Below are 22,576 nucleotides of genomic sequence, written 5' to 3'. Positions count from 1 at the left end.
TATCTAATTTCCAGAGTAGATCTTGTACCAAGTTTGGAGACCAAACCAATATTTGTAAATTTATGAAAGCCCAACTCCAATGAAGGGTACAAGACTAAAACTGAGGGTAGATAGAGAAGAGAACTTTATCCAATACCCAATTTTGGATTCGAAGGTGGAGGAAGTTAGAAGAGAAGTGAAACCAAGAGTAAAGGAGAGCTTCAGGAGTGGTGACCTTAGGAGGAGGAGGTAAGGTCCAAACAACCATAGAGATGAGGGGGAGGATAGAGGGTGAGGGAAGAGTAGTAAGATCCAGGGTTGAGAAAAATGGGACTATCAAAGAAGGGAGAGGAAGAAGAGAAAGAATAGGAAGAGGGTGGGGAAAGAGTTGAGAGAAGTTGATCAATAAGAGCCACCAAGACAAACAAAGAAGAAGAAAGAACAATCTACAAAGTAAAGGTAGATAGACTAATACTATATAAGTAGTAAGTACAAAAATAAAAATTACTTCATATAAGCAAGAAAGAAACAAATATTTCTATTAAATATATATGCAAAGTGTAATATAACACAACAATGTGAAAGTGAATGGTACAAACATACAATTAAAAATAAAAACATTACATATTATATTCTCGAGCAAGAAATAATTTGAACATAATACTAAAATTTTGTGGTCGAATGACTATATAATAGAATTCATTTATATACGATTTGTTTGAATGATGGAACTCATAGCAAATTCCAAAAATCGAAACACCTCGTTGCACCAAAATTCAACATAATAAAAATGTCCACCCCCATGACGTATTTCAAAGTAACGCTCTTCTAATGCTTGAATTTCTGCAGTAGATACTCTAATCATTAGCACTTTCGTCTTTGTCCTAATGAAGTCTTCTTCCTCTGAAATGACATGTTGAACCTTTGAGCAACCATACACTCTTATCTTTTCTACACTCTTCAAATTCCAGTAACACTGTGGTATCCTCTCCAATGCCTCACACTTCACTATTGTTAATGTTTTAAGTGAAGGCAGTGCTCCTTCCAATTTTGGCAGCTGCTCCATCTTCTCGACCTTCACCACTGTAAACATATCAAGCTTAGGAAATATTCCCACCTTGCCGAATTCCTCTGGTAACTTCTCCATGTTGGTGCACTTAACTATCTCTAGTTGCATCAGAATCCGTGGTTTTCGCAAGGCAGGTAAATGTTTTAGCACGCTACACTGGATTAACTTAATGTAACGTAGATGTTGAAATTCACAAAATGAAACTTCTGTCTGGAGTAACTGAGGACATTGTAGATAGAGTTCCTTCAATTTGGACATGGCAGTCATGGCATGGGGTAGAATTTGCATATCTGTGAGATGAAAATGTAGATAGTCCGTCTGTTTCATTTCGAAGCATTCCTTCTGGAATTATTTGACCATTAATTATATTGAAACCCCAATCTTTTGGGTTCGTACAAGGTGCCCAAATGACTAACTGAAAGTCGATTTCTTCTGCATTTATTCCACCTTATATCTGGAGAATTACGTGTGTTCAGGTACTCCAAAGACGTGAGGTGTGTGATTCCAAAAGGCATGCACTGCAGATCTTCACAAAAACCAATGTCTAAAGCTTTTAGGGAAGTCAACTTAGAAATGCCGACCGGCCGTTGTGAAATATCAGATCCTTCAAGATCTAATATTTGAAGGCTTTTTAGAGCAGCAACAGTGTTGGGCAATCTCTTGATTGGCACATAGCATAACCTGAGAAAAACTAAATGCTTCAAACATGGCATGTTTTTTGGCAACAACTGGAGGGCACTACGTGACAAATCCAGGACCCTGAGAGAGGTCATACTTCCAATCACCTCTTCTGAAATTTCTGCCAAAGAAGTATTGCCAGACAGTAGCAAGGAGCGGATATACGGAGCTCTGAATTTCTCTGGAACACTATTTAAACTTGTCTATTAATGAAATCCTGACGTATCATGAAGAAACGTCCGCTGGAAACTGCCGTTAACCTCTGCCTGGCTGAAAGAAGCATTTTTCTACATTTGCAGCGATTTGATGTGCTAAATCGCGCAAACGTCATGTACCCTGAAACAGAGCACACTTCACTCGTAATTCTTCTTCACTGGTTCAATAAGGCATCGGTCAACTAACAAATTAATGTACATCTCTCCAATTTGGAAAGGTTTCGGACCGGTTACCAATCCTTCTCCAATCCAGTAGGCAGTAGCATATGTAGGAGATATGATATTGTCTTCTGGGTAGGCAGCGATGCATAGAAAGCACAGCTGCAAAGCAATGCCACAGCCAGCCACGTCGGCCAAAGCATCGTAGCTTAGTCTCAACTTGCCGTAGAGCGAGTTTGTAGCATCACTCTGCAATCTGTTGACTACCAAGTCCCTTTCATTTGACCGAGTGATGCCCGCCATTGCCTGCCCGACTACTTTAAGAGCCAATGGAGGACCCCCCACGCACTCGTTGCATACACGCCTCGCTATTTCTTGGTCGATGCTCATAGGCAAAGCTCCCTCGCTGTGTAAGAAAGCATGGGACGAAAATAATCTCCAGCTGTGATCCTCACTCAAGTCTTGCATTTGGATGACTAATAAAGGTGGAACACCCAACTGTGAGAGCACAGTAATAGTTCTGGAAGAGGCAATGATGATATTGGAATTGTGGTGTGGAAAGTGAGGCACACACGGCTCCTCTAACAACGAAGTTGCACTCGTTTCCCAAACATCATCTAGAACCAATGCAAACTTGTGTTTCCTCATACATTCATTCAACCAAGTTTCGAAATGTTCTTCCTCTCTACTGTACAATCTTTCCCTTACTTTAAAAGCTATTTGTTTCACAAGATGATTTCTGAGAGCGCTAAACGATGGAGTTTGTGAAACAGTAAGCCAAAGCATCAAGTCATTGCAAAAGAGACTCTGTAACTGGTCACTGTTGAAGACTCGTTTGAGTAGTAGAGTCTTACCGGCCCCGCCCTTCCCAACTAGACCGAAACGAGACAGACTTTTGTGCTGCTGTGAATGAATCAGCTCCACACGTCTTATTAATGCAGAATCTTGTCCAACAACAAGTGCCTCCTCAATATACTTCTTGTTAGGAGAGGCTGAAGAAGGGGATGGAAAGAGATCTTCTGATGCACCGGCAAGTGCTGAAGTACACAGATTAAGACAATCCACCTTCTCTCTAATCTGCTCAAGCACTTGCTGATTTGCCACATGCTGCTGCAGTTGGTGCAAAAAAGCAACAAAAAGCGTGGAGGCTACATGCTTTTCAACCTTCTCAACGAGTCGCCTGATCTTTCTGCTTGTTCTATAACGAGAAAAGAGATGAGAGTATTGTAGAATCTAAAACTGCCCCTGTTCTTATAGCCAGCTGATCAAGAAAATATAATAACAGAGAAAACAACTAACAGCAATATTGCAGAAATAAAACACAACTTGTATTAGAACAGCACATATTCTATATTACTGCTTAATAAAAAAAATACAAAGATTCCCTATAAATAGAATTTTCCAGCTTCACTAACAAAAAGAATTCAAAGTCTATAAAAATAGAACATGCATAGCATGCAATATTTGGTGAAAAAGAAACCAACAGTTCTAAAGAAAGCTCTAATCTAAGAATAGCCTAACTGCATGCATAGCATGTTTTATTTGCATGAGAAATAAAAACTATTAACTAAATTAATCTAGCTGCATGCTAGTGTATGGTGGTGGAGGCTAAAACCAGTTATGAGTTGCATGGAGCTGCATGCTCGAGCAACATCAGTTATCAACATACTCCCCCTTGATGTTGAGAGGGCTCACAATCTTATCTCATAGTGCTAAAAACTGAGCTTTTGCAACCGCTTTGGTGAATATATCCGCTAGCTGATCTTGTGTGTTGATGTGCTTCAATTCAACATCCTTCTTCTGCACCAAATCTCGTATGAAGTGATATTTCATATCAAAATGCTTTGTTCTACTGTGATGAACCAGATTCTTAGCTAACTTGATGGCACTCACATTGCCACAATAAATTACTGTAGGCTGAATTTGTTTTTGTCCAATTTCTTCTAAAACTTTTATGAGCCAAAGAGCTTGTGTACCTGCTGAGGTAATTGCAACATACTCCACTTCGGTAGATGAGAGGGCAACAATACTTTGCTTTTTTGAGCTCCAGGTAATCAAACCAGAACCAAAAGAAAAACGATTTCCAGATGTAGATTTGCGGTCATCCATACTACCTCCCCAATCTGAGTCACTAAAGCCAACAAGATTGAACTTTTTAGAAGAGTAGTAATAAAATCATAAAACATGTTGGCCTAAGGCTAAACAAATATCATCCAATCAATTAAACATCCTAGAAATGCATCGGAAGGATCCATCAACACGTTTCATGAAACCGATCCATAACCTAGATAGCACTAGACCTAAATTAGATCCTAACACGCCAAAGAGATGACATCAATAAGTCGAGCCATGAACATAATCACCATCAGCATCCTAAATCCCTTCTAGAAGTCGCACCAATACCACTTATGCATTATATCAAAGATCTTCAATAAAGCTCTATCAGTGAAACCCTTACCGAAACTACAAAGCAGGCTTACTAGAACATAAGATAGCATCTGAACATCAAGTCAATACCAACTAATTGAAACATACTTCAGAAGCATATGAACTATTCATACAAACTTATTCCATCATTCAGATCGTATCGCTAACAATCAGTTGATAATCTTCCCAATCCAATCCTTCTACCGGAAGCTAGTAAACAACCATAATAGGTAGTGTTGACATCAATGACAAAACATCAATGCAACACATAATCAATTCCTTCATATTGCCAACAGAAATGTAGAGCATGGATTTCACACAGAAATACTGTCAAACACTGCCAACCAAACAAGTAAACACAACTTTCTCATCATAGCAACTTGAACACCAAATTTAGAATATAACATCTCCAAACATATCTTAGCAACATGTCCAAATTGCAAGAATAGATATGCAACATAGAAGATTGTAGAGCAAGTTATTGAACACAACTTGATGGAAAACTTAATAACACTTACACTAAGAAGTCACTAATGACAACTAAATCATGTTAACATAAAAACCAAACAACGTTGACATCAATGACAACACATAAGAAGCTCATTATTATTAACCTTGCAACAACTCCCCCTTTGTCATCGATAGCAACACATCAACGACAACAACAACTCTCATTCTCTTGCCCTTTGCCATTAAAGGCAAATCTTACATACAAAATTGTCATCTCATTTTGCTTAATTCTTGAAAACTTATAGTGGCACCAAGCTCTCTCCCTAATAGGTAGCAACAAATCAATAGTCTAGAATAGTAATGTTCATGAGGTTTACTAGACTAATGCACCTCTATATGCATTTAGTTCAAAAAAGGAGGGGCAATGACCCCAAATTTCTTCCAAAGATATTCAAAAGTATCTTTAGCAAGAGGTTTAGTGGATATATCAGTAATCTATTCTTTTGTAGGCACGTAATCAAATTTCACTTCATTGTCAAAAACTTTCTCCCTTAAGAAGTGATACCAAATTGAAATATGTTTCGATCTTGAATGTGGTACCAAATTTTTAGAAATGTTTATTGCATCGGTATTGTCACAAAAGATAGAAATAGGTTCATCAAACAATATTCCCATGTCTTTCAAAGTTTGTTTCATCCATAACACTTGAATACAACACGTAGCAACAACAATATACTCAGCTTCAATACTAGATAGAGGTGCTGAATCTTGTTTCTTACTTGATGAAGTAAGCAAATTGAGTTCCAATAAAAAATGTACCTCCACTAGTACTTTTCCTATCATCCACACAACCAACCCAATATGCATCTATGTAGGAAATCAAGGTGAAATTAGATCTTTTAGGGTACATTGACTATATCCTTATGTTCCTTTCAAGTATCTAAAAATTATTTTCACAGCAACAATATGCATCTCTCTAGGGTCTTGCGGAAATCTAGCCACAAAAAATATTGCATGCATGATATCCAGTCTAGTAGCTATCAGATATTACAAACCTCTAATCAATCGTCTATATATGCTCTTATTAGTCTTCAGTGATTCAACATCTTTTCTCAACTTACAACCAGTAACAATAGGAGTACATATAAGTTTAGAATTTTCTAATCCAAAATTATTCAACATTTATTTAACATACTTAGATTATGAAATAAATATACCATCATATTTTTGATTGACTTTTAAAACCAAGAAAAAAATCATCTCCCCAATCATAGACATTTCAAACTCTTCTTGCATCTCTACATTTCATCAAAAAAACTTCTTACACATACCATCATTTATTCCAAATATTATATCATCCACATAAACAACTACAATTAAGATGTCATTTTCTACAACCTTTAAATCGATATTTCTATTAGTAGTACCTTTTTGAAATCCTTTCTTTACCAAATACCTATCAAACCTTGCACATTGAGCTCTTGGAGGTTTCTTCAGTGCATATAATGCCTTCTTTATTTTGCAACAATATGTAGAGTTTCTGATAGATTGATCCTTTTGGTTGTTCAACATATACTTCCTCTTTCAGTTCTCCATTCAAAAATGCAAACTTCACATCCATTTGATAGGCTCTTAAATCCTTCTGTGTTGCAAAAGTCAAAAAAATTCTGATAGCTTCCATTCTTGCTACAAGAGCATAATTCTCCTCAAAATCCATTTCTTCTACCTGTGAGTAGCCTTTACATACAAGCCTTGCTTTTTTTCTCAAAATGTTACCATCCTCATCTAGATTGTTTTAAAATATTCATTTAGTTCCTATCAAATTCTTGTTATTCAGTCTTGGGACAAGAACTCATGAGTCTGATTCTTCTAAATTTGTTCTAGTTCTTTTTTTATAGGTTTCATCCGACAGTGATCACTACAAGCATCCCACACTATTTTTGGTTTTGTTTGTGAAATTAAGCATAAATTTACCTATTCTGTAGGATCTTTACTTCTAGTGATAATGCCTATGTTCTTGTCTCCAATGATTTGTTTTTTTGAGTGATTCGTGTACACGTATCTTGGAGTCTTGGGAGCATCTTTCTTATGATCCTGTACCTCTATTTTTTCAGCATTTTCATCTTTTCATTTTCTAGTAGACTCATTTGATTCATATCCTATTTTTGTAACTATACTTTTTCAAGTGTCTTCATCAACTTTCACATTTCTGCTTTTAATAATTCTTCTCAATCATTTGTTATAACATCTATAAGCTTTGTTTTTAGTAGAGTAGCCAAGAAAAATTCCTTCATCAACTCTTGTGTCAAACTTTCCTAAATTTTCTTTATCTCTCTACATATAGCATTTACTTACAAATAATCTGAAATATTTCACTAATGGAGTCCTTCCATACAAAATTTCATAAGATGTCTTCTTGGGATGATTTCTTCTAATCTGTACTCTATTAAGAGTGTATACTGCAGTGAGAATTGCTTCTTTCTAGTGGATTTCTAGTAAATTTTATCCATTCATCATTTCAATAGCCTCTTGAAGTGTTTTGTTCATTCTTTCAACTACACCATTATGTTGAGGTGTCCTAGGAGCAGACAATTTTCTCCTTATCCCATGATTCTCATAAAATTTATTGAATTCATCAGAAGTAAACTTTCCTCCTCTATCATATCCCAAGCATTTGATTCTTCTATCTATCTCACTCTCAATCATGACCTTAAATTTTTTAATTTTTTCTAGGGCTTAAGATTTTTATCCTAAGAAAGTAACCAGAGTTATTCTAGAGTAGTCATCAATTAAAAGCATGAAATACTAATGCAGAGGTGGGGGCAAAATCAATTAATATACAAGATATACTTAAATAAATTCACGGTGCATGCCAATTACACCACTTGGATACATTTCTTCTTTGGTCTATCTCACACATGTCATCTAAAATTAAGAAAGGACATACAAGAACTCATGAAGGTCTTGCATGTTGTTAGAAAAGTTAGGAGCAATCCCAAATTTCTCATAAGAGAATATTGGGGAGTTAAATTCTTCCATCATAATCTGGAATAAATCTCAAAAGGACTATCTATGAGAGATGAGAGATTCCCAAAGACCTCCCCTCACAACATCATTGTTAAGGGCATAAATATTAGTAAGAGTCCATTTTTTTTTACGACACCTTATTCTCAAAGTCTAGAGTCTCAAATCATTTATCCTGAAATATTAAAGAGTTCTCAATAAGAATGAATTTTATGATTTTTTTATGCAAATGGGTTTTCAATAGTTTTATTATTTATTAATAATAGTTCTCATTTTTTCTACTTTGTTCTTATATTTCATTCTGAAGGTTTATAACTTCTTTTTAGGGTCATTTTATCGCAAGGTTAATTAGAATGAGTTGCTTATGTGTTGTCATTGATTTCAACGTTCTTTGGTTTTGATGTAAACATGATTTAATTGTCATTATTGATTGCTTGGCATAAGTGGACCAGGTGCATGTTATGAAATTCAAGTATATTGATAGAAGGGACAACTACTCTTTTTTATCCTATTTGGATCTTCCAAGTGGATCCCATTTCTCGAATCAGTTAATAAAAACTAAAGACATCCTTTTGAAAGGTATTTAATGGTAAGTTGGTAATGGTCAAAGGGTGAGAGTTTAGAAAGATCCATGGGCTTCCTCTATCCATTTGATGTTTCATCCTATCTTCTCTACCATTGAAGGTATTCAGATGACTAGACTTGGTTTTCTAGTGAGTGATTATTGGATCTCTAGCTCTTCCTCGTAAAAATGGAATTCACTTCTCTCAAATTTTGATCCTCCTTTAAGAATGGTATCCATGGAATTTCTCAAGATTATTAACAATGTTAAGTTTTTTAGGTTAGACACTGTGAACAAACTAATCTAGGCCCCTTCCAAAAATGGCAAATATCTAGTTAGTTCTAGCTTTGAGCTGACATCAACTTCCCTTCCTACCAATTTAATTGGTTGAACTTTTGGAGAATATGCACCATCCTTAAATTGTGTTCCTTCTGATGGATGACTTGTCATGGTAATATCGTCACTATTGGCAATCTCAAACGATGTGGTTTTCAATTTGTCAATAGATATGTATTATGTGAAAACTAAGAAGAAAGTGTCCATCAAATTTTATTTTATTGTAAATTCTCTTGGAAAGTTAGACAAACGATATCTAAGGTCCTTTACTTTTTAGTTGGGTTTGGGCTGGAAATATAAAAAAGTGTGTGTCCAACTAGTCTCCCCCCTGAAATCATCCTCCTATTAAAGAGGTTTGGTGGTAGGCATTTTTCCATTTTGGTTGAGTATGTGGAGAGAAAGTAATAATAGAATCTTCTAGGATCGAAAAAGTGGTTGGGAGATGATCACTACTTCTATTATATCAAATGTTAAGGATAATTTGAACTACTTTGAGAAAACTAAGCACATGAGTCCCTCCTCAGCCCTGGATTGGTAGGTACCTAGAAACTTGGGTTTATCTTATTCTTTGGCTAGATTCATGGCCCGACCTATAAACTTTCAAAATTGAATCAAATACCTTCCCCTTCCCCCCACATTTTTGGTTGGTAGAAATTAAAATTTTGATGACTCATTCAAAGGGAACTTAGGTCAGGTAGGTGCGGGTGGTGTGATCCATGACCATAGGGATAATTTTATGTTGGCTTACATGGTCAACTTGCATTCACAAAAGAGTTTTGCGAAAGTGGCAGTCATCTACTATGGTCTAATTATTATCAACAAAATGAAGTACTATTAAATCATAATAGAAGCTAATTGAAGAAATATGATCCTTTTTTTTAAGAATGAAGTGATGCAAGACTGAAAATGTGAAGCTATGGTGGCCAAGTGTAAGTCCCATATTCAACAAATAAGTTACACTAGCCTATGTCACATGAGAAGGGAAGGCAACAAAGTTGTGAATAGGATGGAATATGTAGGACTGTTCTCCAAGGATTTAAAAATTTGGTTGAATTTCTATGATTTACCAGATTTGGTTTATGTGATGATCTTTGAGGACAAAATAGTTAATGATGGAGCATAATTTAAAAAATACCTTTATCACTTTTTTGGCTAGTCTTTTTTTGCTAAGGTAGCAGACGTATTTCTCAAAAAGCAATGTCACTATCCTTCTTCCCTGAAAGCGTTGTTGTTTTCAAATTGTTGGTTTATGCAGTTCCTAATTGGTTTATTATCTAAAGCTCTATGTGTTTGAGATTAGGGTAATTTAATTCAATAGAATCTACTACCTAGGAAGAAGTCAAGAGAAAGCCAAAGCTTTGGTAGAAGGTTATCAAGGGTATCCTAGATAGCTACATCAAGGGTATGCAAGGTTTCAACCTATAGATTTGCGAGAACTTTTCTCAGAATTAGCAAAAAGGTGAGGTGAATATTGGAAAGGTTGGCTTCTAAGTCACCCCAAACTTGATTTATACCATTACTCTAGGCTTTTGTAGGATTGTATAACCTTTGCTAAGAAGCCAAACGGATCCTACAAAGAGTAATTCAAATGATTATTCAAGGTAGGTGAAGGCATGTCGAGACCGCAAAGTGGGTATATCTAGGAGGAACTCCCTGGTATATGGAAGGATGTGGCCCTACTTTGATGAAATATTTCACTTTGGATGGGTGATTTAAAATATTTCATGCTAAAATTTTCTCTATATTAAACCACCTAAGGTATGGTATCCGGATGAACTTTTCTTATTGGGTTTTCTCTTCTTTATCTCAATGTGTTGCTAGTGCTTAGACTAAAAACTCTCTACCCTTCCATTAAGATTTGATTCTTAGGCTTTATAATTTTCACATTTCCTTAAACCCCCCCAATGGGTCCCTATCAAATCCTACTAATTCTTTGTCAGACCTAAATTTGGTGATTGAGATTTTTGGGGCCCCCATGACAAAAACTAACCTTGTTAGTAGTTCCACTTCTAAATCTTAGCTCATCCCTACTCACTTTAAACCCTTAAGAGAAGTGAATCAGAAGCCTTCTTCTCCACCTCCTAAGAAGGTGGAAGTAATGGAGTCAAGTGATGAGGAGGAGGTGTAGGTTTTAGAGTCTTCTTACGATTCACAATTTGAATGGTCCCTAGTGGCTTCCCGAGAGGCTACCCCTCTTCTCCCCAAGCAGGAGATTCTTAACCATGAAAAGAGCCCCATTAATTTGCAATCTACTATGTTAAAGCTTGAAGAGAATGTGATATAGAAGTAATTGGTTATCAAATGGCTTCTTTCATAATTTGATGTGGCTACCAAGAAAATTCGTAGACTTGAGGCAAAGGCAGATGTAGTGTCTAGAGCAGACAAATGGTTCACGAACTTAAAGGATGAACTTGTTTGGGAAGTGGTAAGAAATATGGATAAAAGGATGGAAAATTGGGAGAAGGTGGAAGGGAAGATAAATGAGATCTCAAAAAAGGTGTTGCAAAAGAATGAAGACAAGATGGTTTTGGATTTAAAGAAAAATCAGAAGATCTTGAAAGGTAAAATTGAGGAGATGTATTATTGAAGCCAAGAGATGGTCCTCAAAAATTCAACTTCCCTGAAAGCGATATAGGAGGAGATTGACTACAAGAAATCCAAATAGAAGAGATACACTCTTTTCCATTTTGTGTCTATGGAGCTCCCTGTGTCCATTGTTAAAGATACTGCTAATTTTGGTATCCCAATCTTTGCTAATGATTCTAAAAAAAAATCATATTAATTTTTATAAAGTCCTTAGTTTATGCAATGATTAGAAAGAAGGCAATGCACTAACTAGTAGGCCATCTCTTTGTGTCTATGGTGGTTGGATAGTTCTAATGCAGTTCTGAGTAGTTTTTGTTGTTGATTTTGTCTCTGGTCCTTTTTGTGCATAGTGATTTTTTGTTGTTTTCTATCTTTTGGTCTCTTTTTTATTTACATGTACACTTCTAATGCACCCTAGGTGGTGTTTTTTAGTGGATATGTAATGGTATGGGCCTAACCCTCTTTTTATTAATCAAATCAAATTCATAAGACTATAAATATAAATTATAACTTGACTAGTATGTCACAATAATGCTCTAATGTCTTTAAATTCTCATTAACATAAATGTGTTTATGAACATAGAATACAATCGTGTTCATAAAAACCTTTCAATATTTTTTGTATAGTGTTAAGTAAACAAAACACCCTCACACATTCAACTTCAAGCAGTGAATGTCAAAAAAAGTTGAAAACCAAAAAATCATTATTGAAAGAAGCACTCACTAACCAATATAAGCTTGAAGTTAGTCAATACAAAGGAAAGGAAATAAAAAATAAGGAAACAATATATGAAAAAAAAAACTACAATTGATAACTTAAGGTTTATTACCTTAGTGACGGAAAAAACCTAACATGGGTGAAAACCTACTTGATGATGGTATGGAGGCAATTTTGATGGACACAACACAGGTGACCATTCCATTATGTGAAAGCTAGAAGAAAGGATAAATGGGTTTTCAAATGTTGTATCCAAATGAAAAACATTCCTTAGTAGATAGCACAACTATAAAGAGAAGCAATAGAAAACATAATTGAAGAAGCAAAAGTTGTAGGGAAATGATAAATTAGGAAGCAAATGTTGTAGCCAAATAAAGCTACCTAGAGAAATGAATTTTAACCCACCATTGCTAAGAATTCCTTTCATGGAAGACATATAAAATACAAAGTAGACTCAAACATGTTTTCATACCTATTCAAATAAACACTCGAGATGAAGTGTGTCGTTTGTGGGATGGTGGTTAGAAAGATAAGGAGGATATGCAACATTCAATGCTCAAATACATCAAAAGTTGACACCATCTAAAATAAGTAAATGAAAAAGGACACAAAATTAATGTGGCTAGCTAGGAGGGAGGGAAGAGATAATTCATACTACATGAAAAAGTGGATGTTTATGGTGGCGCTTTGTTTGCTTGCCATATGGCATGACAAACAAGTACCACTCTCTTGTCACCCAATCACCAAGGGTGGTCCCGACCTATAATGTTCAGTTATCCAAATAGGTAACTAATTTACTAACTCCACCCATCATTGGTGTACACATGATAGATTGTATCCACATAAACAAAATAAATTTTTCAAGTCCATAAAAAAATTGATAAGATAACAAACATTTTCCTATTATTATTTGATCCACATAGATCTTTGAAAATAGACCTCTCTACTATGGACCCCTCTTCCCTAAACCACTCTACATTTACTTATATCTTTCTTATACATTTACTTATATCTTTCTTAGATTGACTATCATACCATTTTTCAAAATTACATGCCCAAGACATTATGCTCTTTTACCTTGATGAAAACCAATCTAGGATGCTTTGTGTTCCTCTACTAAAAAGCAATCTATGAAAAAGAGTCTCCTTCATATGAATTACAGTTTAATTAAGAGTCTCCTTCATATGAATTACAGTTTAATTCACTGAATAGACATTTCCTTAAAATACTAACACAAATATTCATTTAAAAGGTAGAAAGCTCACAATGCATTGGTAAACCTAAAAGGTGGAACCACGAACTCGTCATTATAATACCGAATCTTGAGCCCTATCTTCAAAATGCCATCTTTCTTCATCCTTAACCAATGAACTATCCCAACCTCAAATCGATCAAACAGCATACATAGTCCTCGTTGACATTGATCCTTGGAGAGAAGACGTAAATCTATAATAAATATAGACAAAATGCCTATACTAGGCTGCTTTGTTTTAAATTTGTTATCTGACTTCTCCCAAAAAGAAATGATTATTTTTTAAACAGACAGCTTCGCCTAGAAGTGAGAGTGTGCCGCTTTGCAGTGAGGACACTGGCAATACGCTTTGCATGTGATTCACTGGCAATGCATATTACAAACTCCCTAGTTCGGCCATTCGTTTTGTGATTTCATCCAACTCTACATATACATTGTCTGCTTGCACATCTTAGCCATTATTGCATGTTGAATGGGCATACAATTTTACACGCCTAAGGAAATTTGCATTAGCATCAATTACGCTGGAAATTTGCATTAGCATCAATTGCGGTTGAATTTGGAGGACTTATTGACATTTGATTCCCAAGCTCCTCCGTCGAAGCAAACTTATTGACATTTAAAAGCTGTTTTGAAAAATTGTATTCTTTATAGTTTTCATTATATTATACACTTAATAAGTCTTCCGTGTGGATGCAATTTGTTTTGTTTGATTTACCAATGTTAATCAGAATTTTTAAAATATGTAAAGAATTCTTTAGTTTGCAAATTTTATTTTTTTATTTAATAATTTTTAACTATTATTCATTATTTTTTCTCATTTGTTAATTTTGTAAATGCAAATTGCTTTATTATTAATATTTTCAATACATTGGTTGTTGAATACAATTTATTGTGTGAATACATTCTTATATGAAAAGCGAGGTTGCAATTTAAGTTAATTAATATATATAGTGACATTAAATGAGTTGGAAATAAAAAATGCTATAAAGATATTTCAGCATGGAATGAGTCTTCAATGTCATTATGTAAGCGTAAAGTGAATGATTGTTTATTGATTTTATGAATTGGTTCAAATGTACATTAAAATTTTATATCATTGTTTAGCCATTTTCATGAAAAATGTCTATACATATCTATAGATTGAGATATTTCAAGAGAAAAAATTAATATTTGTTTTAATATGACATCTTCTAAGAAAATACTAGATATGCCAAAAGTATATATGAGCATACAAGAATATGTCAATTTAATCTTAGAGTTCCATTTTCCTTGAATAATTGAAAGCTATGGTTAAAAGTGGTCATAAGTATCAACGTTGATTGTGGTTGTAAGTTTCAATGCACAAAGTCATTCTCTTTGTCAAATCTTATAGCACAATAGTTATTCTCAAGGGATATCGCAAGGACTACATGCGAAAGTATTAATTTCAAAGAAAATAAATTTGAGTTAGGATATTCTTTTTTTTGCCTTGTTTCTTTCTTGAAATTTCTCACTTTATTAAACTTATTTAACTTTTTACGTCGATTTATTAAAGGTTGAGGTTTAGCAATGTCTAAGGTAGAAAAACTTTATTCTACAAGATTGACAGTGAGATTAATTAAGTTTTCTGTCATAACTTTCTAGTCGACTTGACTATTTTCTCTAAGGGATTAGTCATTCATTTCTTTATAATATTTTGACCTATCTACCTTTTATTATAACTACAACATTCTGAGTGACATATAATTCTATTTGTAAAAGGAATGAATATATTAGTTTATACCAAGTAGCTTAATATATTTATGTTGATCAATTTTCTAGAAGTAGCTTAATCTAAAAAAAATCAATTTTTTGGATCAATTTATTTACAAATAGAGCTTCAACAAAATCCAAAGCTAGGAAAGAACTATTTTACAATGTCAAACAAGACTTGTGTCATAATTTTTTAAGTATATTTCTCTATTTTCTCTAAGAGATTAGTCATTGATTCTTCTATACTATTTTGACTTCTATAATTTTGATGAGAACTATATTATTTTTAGGAAAATAACAATACAATTGTAGAAGAGATCATAGTATTCGTTGGTTCCGAGAATCTTATAATAGGTGAAAAAAATAGAATTAATTATCGATATTTGATGACAACCTGCCTAATAGACACTCAACAGAAATAAATTCACATACTAAGACAGTCTCAAGAAAAGAAATTCAGCTATGATATTAAGCTCACATAGATGTGGCATTCAAGTGATAGAATAATTTAATGAAAGATAAAAGAACATTCTTTCAGTCAAACAAAACTTCATATCTTAACAAGGACTCTGAAGAAATAGTTACCAAATCAGAGAATTGGAAATTTGAATGCATATTTATTTCTAACAATATTTGGATTACAAAATATAGTTGATTCCTCCTAGGATCAAAATTGTCCTCTAACAGGCCCATTTTTACCTCCACCTCCCTTGTTTTGCATCTTCCCAAAAACTTATACTCAACAATGAGGACTTTTTCTCCCTTTCTCCTCTATTTCCAAAATTGTTCAATGAAAATCATAAACTATTCTCGTCCAGGTTGCATTCATAAAAATTGTGTCTCATGCCCTAACTCCATAGGTTCAATAACCTCCACGAAATATCAGGATGTAAGATTGTTGTAGAATATTTACCTCCAATGAACATTTGTCAAATGTGACCCCGTGGAAATGTGAATTGGACATAAGAATTGACCCCTCCAAACTTAAATAAGGCCACCCTTAAACAACACACGCTAAGAGTTGACCACTTAGTGTGGCTGGTGTGGACCCATTCCCTCTGCCAGCATCTGTTCCGTTTGTCCCATTTTTGTTAGCATTCAAATTCAAATAATTCTCCTACGTATTAAGTATGGTGGATTTGGTACGTGTTTGGTGACAACTTGGAGCAGTTGCAGTAGATATGGTGGGGGTTATTTGCACCCCACATCCCCATCACCTGACATACCCCCTACGTGAATCCTTCCCTTCTACACCTGTCACCATCACCGTGGGGAAGTTTTTTTTGTTGTTTTTATGTTTGGTTGTATTTTTGGATGAATAGGCTTTCTCTATTAAGTATAAATATTAAAGTACATATTCACAAAAAAAGGTCGGGGGATACAAGATCACTCCACGAGAGTCACACGGTAAGATGCTAGAGTCAAAAACAAAGTTATTCATAAAAAGAAATCCTCAAGTAGCCAAAGCAGAGGCAGCCAAGGGAGAAGGATCTGGATCATCTTTCTTGCCCCATACATCAGTAGGGTCAGGAGTTGGGTCCTACACAGACCACCCATCTTCAAGGTGTTTGTCTTCTTCTCCTTCCTCTCGCTTAGGAGGCAAAATTGCCAAGCGTGGTGGGGAAACTTGGAGGTGGTGGTAGAAGGTCACTCAGAGCCATCACCAAAAAAGGATCCAAAGTCACAAGAGCAGGAGAAGGCCACCCCGAGGTAGAGAAATGCATCATCTCTCTCACCAGAGGAGTGGTGGGGAGCCTGGGACCATAGGGTCTAAGAGCATCGGGCGGAGGAACTGCGGCCACAAGGTGGAGTGTGGTCGGTAGAGATATAATCCAGCGGTAGTTTGGCAAATGCACAAGGGGCATTGCCTCAATGCTAGAGGAGCTCCTGTAAGTGGCCCACCTCCAAAGCCACTTTGTCAGTTTGTCCCTAAATTTGCATTAATACATTATTACAAATGCAAGCTTTAGCATAAAGCGAGACATTAATATCCAAAGAGTTGTAAGTAAAAAGAACTGCATTTCTATCTTTCCAAAGAGTAAATAGGATCTCCATTTTGAAAGCATTCCATATCTGGGAAAACTTGGAGGGGATTCTAGGCAAATCGTTGAGAAGAGCCATATGCCAAGAAAAGGGCTCGGGATGAAAAGGCCAAAAGAAACCATGGATCCAACTCTAGTACTGTTGAGCTCTTCTACAGAACCAAAAAAATATGCATAAAAGTTTTTGGATGACCACAAAGAGGGCACCAGGGATTAGGAACCCCCAAATGCTTAAGTCTGGAACCCAAAGGTAGCCCTTGAAAAAGCACACACCAAGAAAAGTGTGCAATCTTGGGTTCAGTGGTGCCAGACTAGACAACAAGAAACCTGAGTCTCTAGGAATTCTAAGACGACCACAAGTGCCACTACTGGTTGAGAATATGGACCATAGGCAAATGAGGAACCAACCAGAGATATTTTGGTTGTATTTTAAAAAAAACCATCTTTACAATTTTTTATTTTTTATAGTGTTACTATTTTTTAAGTTACATTTCTAAAATACTAAATGTAATAAATTAATATTTAATTATATATTTCAATTATTTAATAATAAATTATATATTTAATTTAATTTAACTTTTACTTTACCTATTTTAAGATATATAATATATAAATTTTTTAATAATGTTATTTTTTAACTTTTTACTTAGATATATAGATAAATAGTAGTTTTTATTATATATATATATATATATATATATATATATATATATATATATATATATATATATATATATATTAAATTATATATTTAATTTTTTAATAATAAATTATATGTTTTAAATTTTGAAAAAATAAAATTTGGGTACGCTAGGGGTCAGGAAGGGGCAAGCTGAGGCTCCTAGGGGGAGAATCCAAAGCCCACAACTAGTCCTCCCTCTTAAACCCGGGAGGTAGTCAAACCCAAGACCAACGGGGAACAAACCCACCACCCAAGCGAACTCACCTACCCATGTGGGCTAAAACATTGTTATTTATTTTAATAGTTATTATATTATTACATTAATTTTAAAAATATAAGAACATTTTAATAAGTATAATTATATTTGAATTTATATATTTAAGTTTTTTATTCATAAATTATATGTTTAATTTTTTTTTTGAAATATTTTTATTTATTTTAATTATTATTATAATGTTAAGATCGAAATTAGTATAATAGTATTACATAAATATAACATCGTAACGAAAATTTCAAATTAATTGTGTTTATAGGTAAGATTTAAATTTATTTTTTCTAATGTAAACACATATTTTATCATCTAACTTGTATGTGCATTATAATGGAGAAGATGCTCTAATTTTAAAATAGATTTGAAGTGCTCAACAATTAATACATTAAAGTATAATACACTACAATGATCATCCATATAAATATCATAATTGATTGAAGTTCATTTCATAATTTACTTACCATATCCATGTGCATTGTATCCATTATCGTTATTGAGAAATAAACTAGCAATGATTAGGAAAATTTCCAAGAAAAGGTGCACCAAAAGGCAAGAGGAATTCTAATTTGAACAACTCCAAAGGAATAAGTACACTTATATAGAAAGAATACATGAATATCATGAGTGGAAAATAGGAAAGAAACAGACGTCCATATTTTTCTTAATCAATCATATCTCTAATCATATCTCAACAAAACATATTTTTAATAATGTCCATGAAAAGAGTTCTTGAAATAGACTAAAGAATATTTCACCTTTCAAGAAAGGAAATCAATGTTGAGAGGAGCAAGTGAGGCTAGGGAAAATTAACAATAATTCTATTACATCAATCAAGATCCGCATACAATAATTTGTCCCTAGAAAATGAAATCCATCTTTCAATTGGGTTATACTAGAATTATAAATTTTATTGGCTCCTTTCCTCCAAAATTAAAATGAAAAATTAAATTGAAAATCATTTAGGATATTTTTATAAACTAAAATTCCTTTCAAGAGGATCCTTTCTAGTATAATTCCTAATTAAAGGGAAAGGGATAGTGCCCGTAATGCAAGACCAAGGATTTCAAATGGTGTAGGCCTCTTCTTTAAAAATGGTCAATTGTTTTGATTTGTTAGATCTTAAAATCCAATAAAGTTCAATATATTTAGAATTTATAGTCTTCTTCAAGAATAGTGGTAATACACAATCTTCAAGTAGATTGACATTTCACTAAAAAAATGAAATATTGGATGAATTAATTGTGTAGGGAGTTTTAAGGATTTATGCAAGGGTATGTATAAGGAGAGATTTGTCCAAATGCTAATCAAATGCAGAATTTCATATAGGTAGCTATAATTAGTTTATAAGAATTTAGGTAAAACCAATATTTTGTAGGCATTATAAATTAAAAAATTCATTGCAAAAATAAGTATAGATAAAATATCCCACAATTTTTTTTTTATGAAGTGATATAGAAAAGAGTTAGCCAAGCTTGAAGAATAAAAAATCAGCACAATACAAATATTAAAGGAAATAATGAGACTATAAATACTCTACAAAAACTATTTGATCTATGAAGTAGTGTCATCAAATATAGTAGCATTGGGACTATTAAAAGTTGCTTGCTTATTTTTGTTTGGATAATAAAGTTGAAAATTTCTCCTTTTTCATATATATGGAAGAATGAAATTGTCTTTATCTTTCTTTATTGGTAAAGAACAAGAGTTATCACAAGAGCCAAGGACTAAGGGGTATCCATTCTTCCAAATTCACTTGAGGCATGATCTCTACCACATCTGTTTTCAAGATGTCGGAGCCATGCACTTAGCAAGACTTGTTACTTGGTGGGTTCATTAAGAACCATTCGACTTCACCATCAGATCAAGGTCCCATTGACTACAGTTAATAAATTCAATCCTTATTTTCATAAGAAACGTCTATTTAATGTAATCAAGTCAAAACTGCAGGGATAGCATCCACTTTCTTCTTTAGTTGATCGGATTGCTTTACTAGTATATTGAAGATTTAGAACTATAAGTAGTAGTGACATGAAAAGCATGGCTAGAATATTTATGTTTACTTGATGCATTTAATTTGTTTCTTTTGGAGGCCTTGTAATTTAATTAATATGTTTTTTTGCTACCATCTCATTCTCTAAGATTTTTTATAGAGGATTTGTAAGAAAATAAAATTAAAATTGTTGAAACCCCACGAGGGAAGGTTCAATATAGTTTCAGGGCAGAATTCAAAATATAATGTTTCTTGATTGTTGCAAAATAGTAATTTAGGTTACATATGATGGGGTTGACTAGTAAGAAACAATCCTTATGGTAAGAAAGAGAACTTGGATTGTTATTTACAAAGTAAAAATAAAAGACGTATCTAATAGTGAAAACCTCCCTGAGGCACCTGAAGGTAAGATACTTGATATATTGCCTAATTACTTTCAAGAGAAATCATCAGTACTGATTGAACCTACACAACCAATGAACATTGGAACAAAAGAAACTTCACATATAATACATGTGGCTCAATCCCTATCAGCAGAAGAATTGAAAGAGTTTATTGATTTCTTCATATAGAAAAAGAACAACTTTGCATGGACATAAGCTAATATGTTGGGTCTAGATCCTAACCTTATAATGCATCATCTTTCTATTACTCCTAGAGTCAAAACTATCAAACAAAAACTTTGAAAAATGCATCCTCATGCTCCATTGCTTGTTAAAGTTGAGCTAGAGAAATTACTCAAAGAAGGATTCATTCGAGAAATTGATTATGCTGAGTGGATATCCAATATTGTACCTATTTCAAAAATTGATAAATCAATCCGCGTTTTCACAGACTTGAAAGACTTAAACAAGGCATGCCCAAAAGATGATTTTCCACTGCCTAACATTGACATGATAGTGGACATGACTACTAGTTATGAAATGTACTCTTTAATGGATGGATTTTCCGGCTACAACAAAATCAAATCCACACTTGAAGATCAATAGAAAATAGTATTCATATGTGTGTAGGGAGCTTTCTGCTAGAATGTCATGCCCTTTCGCTTAAAGAATGCAGGTGCTACCTATTAAAGAGTTGTAACTATAATCTTTCATGACATGATGCACAAAAACTTGGAAGACTATGTTGATCATAACCTGGTCAAATCTATGAAAAGATTGATGCATCTCTTAGAATTGGGTCTAATCTTAGACAAAATGGAAATGCCACCTCCAAAAATTGGAAGTCAAATGCAAACTCTACAAGGGAAGCTCCAATCAATAAGACACTTCATTTCTCAGTTAGCAAATAAAGCTCAACGATTCACGAAAGCCTTATGAAAAGGAGTTACATACAATTGGGATGAAGAATGTGAGCAACACCTGAAAGAGATCAAGGAATATCTTTCCAATCTACCTATTTTGATGCCACTGATTCAAGGAAATCCTTTGATTCTCTATATATTGGCTACTGACACATAACTGGGGGAACTTTTGGCTCAATAGGATGAGAACAACAAGGAATGAGCTATATACTATATCTGCAGGACATTGGTGTCTTATGAGATGAACTACACTATGATTGAGAAATCTTGTTTGGAAGTAGTCTTCGCTTAATAAAAATTGAGACATTACATGCTGGCACATTCCATCAAACTAGTTGCTAAGATTGATCATCTAAAATATCTTTTAAGAAAAGAAACACTCACAAGGAGATTCACTAAATGGGTTATGATATTCACAGAATTTGACATTGAGTATGTAGAACGCAAAGCTATAAAAGGACAAGTCATTGCAGATCAACTCGTTGGTGCCCCGCTCGAAGATAATCAACCTTTGAACATAGAATTTCCAGATGAATCTATAATGCATCTTACTCAGTGATCCTAGAAAATGTTCTTTGACGAATCTTTTACTCAATAAGGTTTTGGTGTTGGGATCCTTTTTATCACCCCTCAGAGATACTCGATTCCAAAGTTGTACAAGATCCTTTTTCCTTGTACCAATAATATTGTAGAATATGAAGCCTTGGTGAATGAAATCAAATTGGATATTGAATGGAAAGTTATTGAGCTAGTTTATAAGAGTTAACTTCTATTTGTTTTAGAGTAGTTTTAAGGAAAAAAAATTGAAAAATATTTATACATACAGGATTGATCATTTAATTTTGAGTGTTTGTTGATCATTTAAAATATAATTTATGCTTCATTTATAAACATAATCAAATGTCACATATCTTGAAATGGATTACAAAATTAGTCAAGAAAAAATTAAATAAACACTAACCATATGCAATAAGATCATGAAAACATTGCACATCTCACTATAAGGGCTTGAATAGTAGAGGATAGGGCATCTCCCATCTCACTATAAGGGCTTGAATAGTAGAGGATAGGGCATCTCCCACCCATCTTGAGCATA

At 34.0% G+C, this 22,576-nt stretch overlaps 1 protein-coding gene across 1 annotated transcript; it reads right to left on the bottom strand.

Moving 5' to 3' along the window:
- Positions 1 to 2,079: 2,079 nt before the first annotated feature.
- LOC131876251 (putative disease resistance protein At4g10780) lies at positions 2,080 to 6,694 on the bottom strand. The gene is made up of 2 exons (XM_059221149.1): positions 6,588 to 6,694; positions 2,080 to 3,298 (listed from the first exon to the last, which is right to left on the bottom strand). Exons 1-2 carry the CDS (start codon positions 6,692 to 6,694, stop codon positions 2,080 to 2,082), a joined length of 1,326 nt encoding a protein of 441 aa, XP_059077132.1.
- Positions 6,695 to 22,576: the final 15,882 nt, after the last annotated feature.

The sequence above is a fragment of the Cryptomeria japonica genome, chromosome 5 (assembly GCF_030272615.1).
Source record: "Cryptomeria japonica chromosome 5, Sugi_1.0, whole genome shotgun sequence".
NCBI lineage: Eukaryota > Viridiplantae > Streptophyta > Pinopsida > Cupressales > Cupressaceae > Cryptomeria > Cryptomeria japonica.
The sequence above is the reverse complement of the archived record's forward strand: the minus strand, read 5'-3'. Positions and strand labels throughout refer to the sequence as shown.

Excerpts from the sequence above, each read along its gene's own strand:
- LOC131876251 (XM_059221149.1), bottom strand. The coding sequence starts at position 6,694 with ATGGATTTTGAGGAGAATTATGCTCTTGTAGCAAGAATGGAAGCTATC. Across the intron at positions 3,299-6,587 it reads GCCTATCAAATGGATGTGAA|AACAAGCAGAAAGATCAGGC; the intron begins GTTTGCATTTTT and ends TTCTCGTTATAG.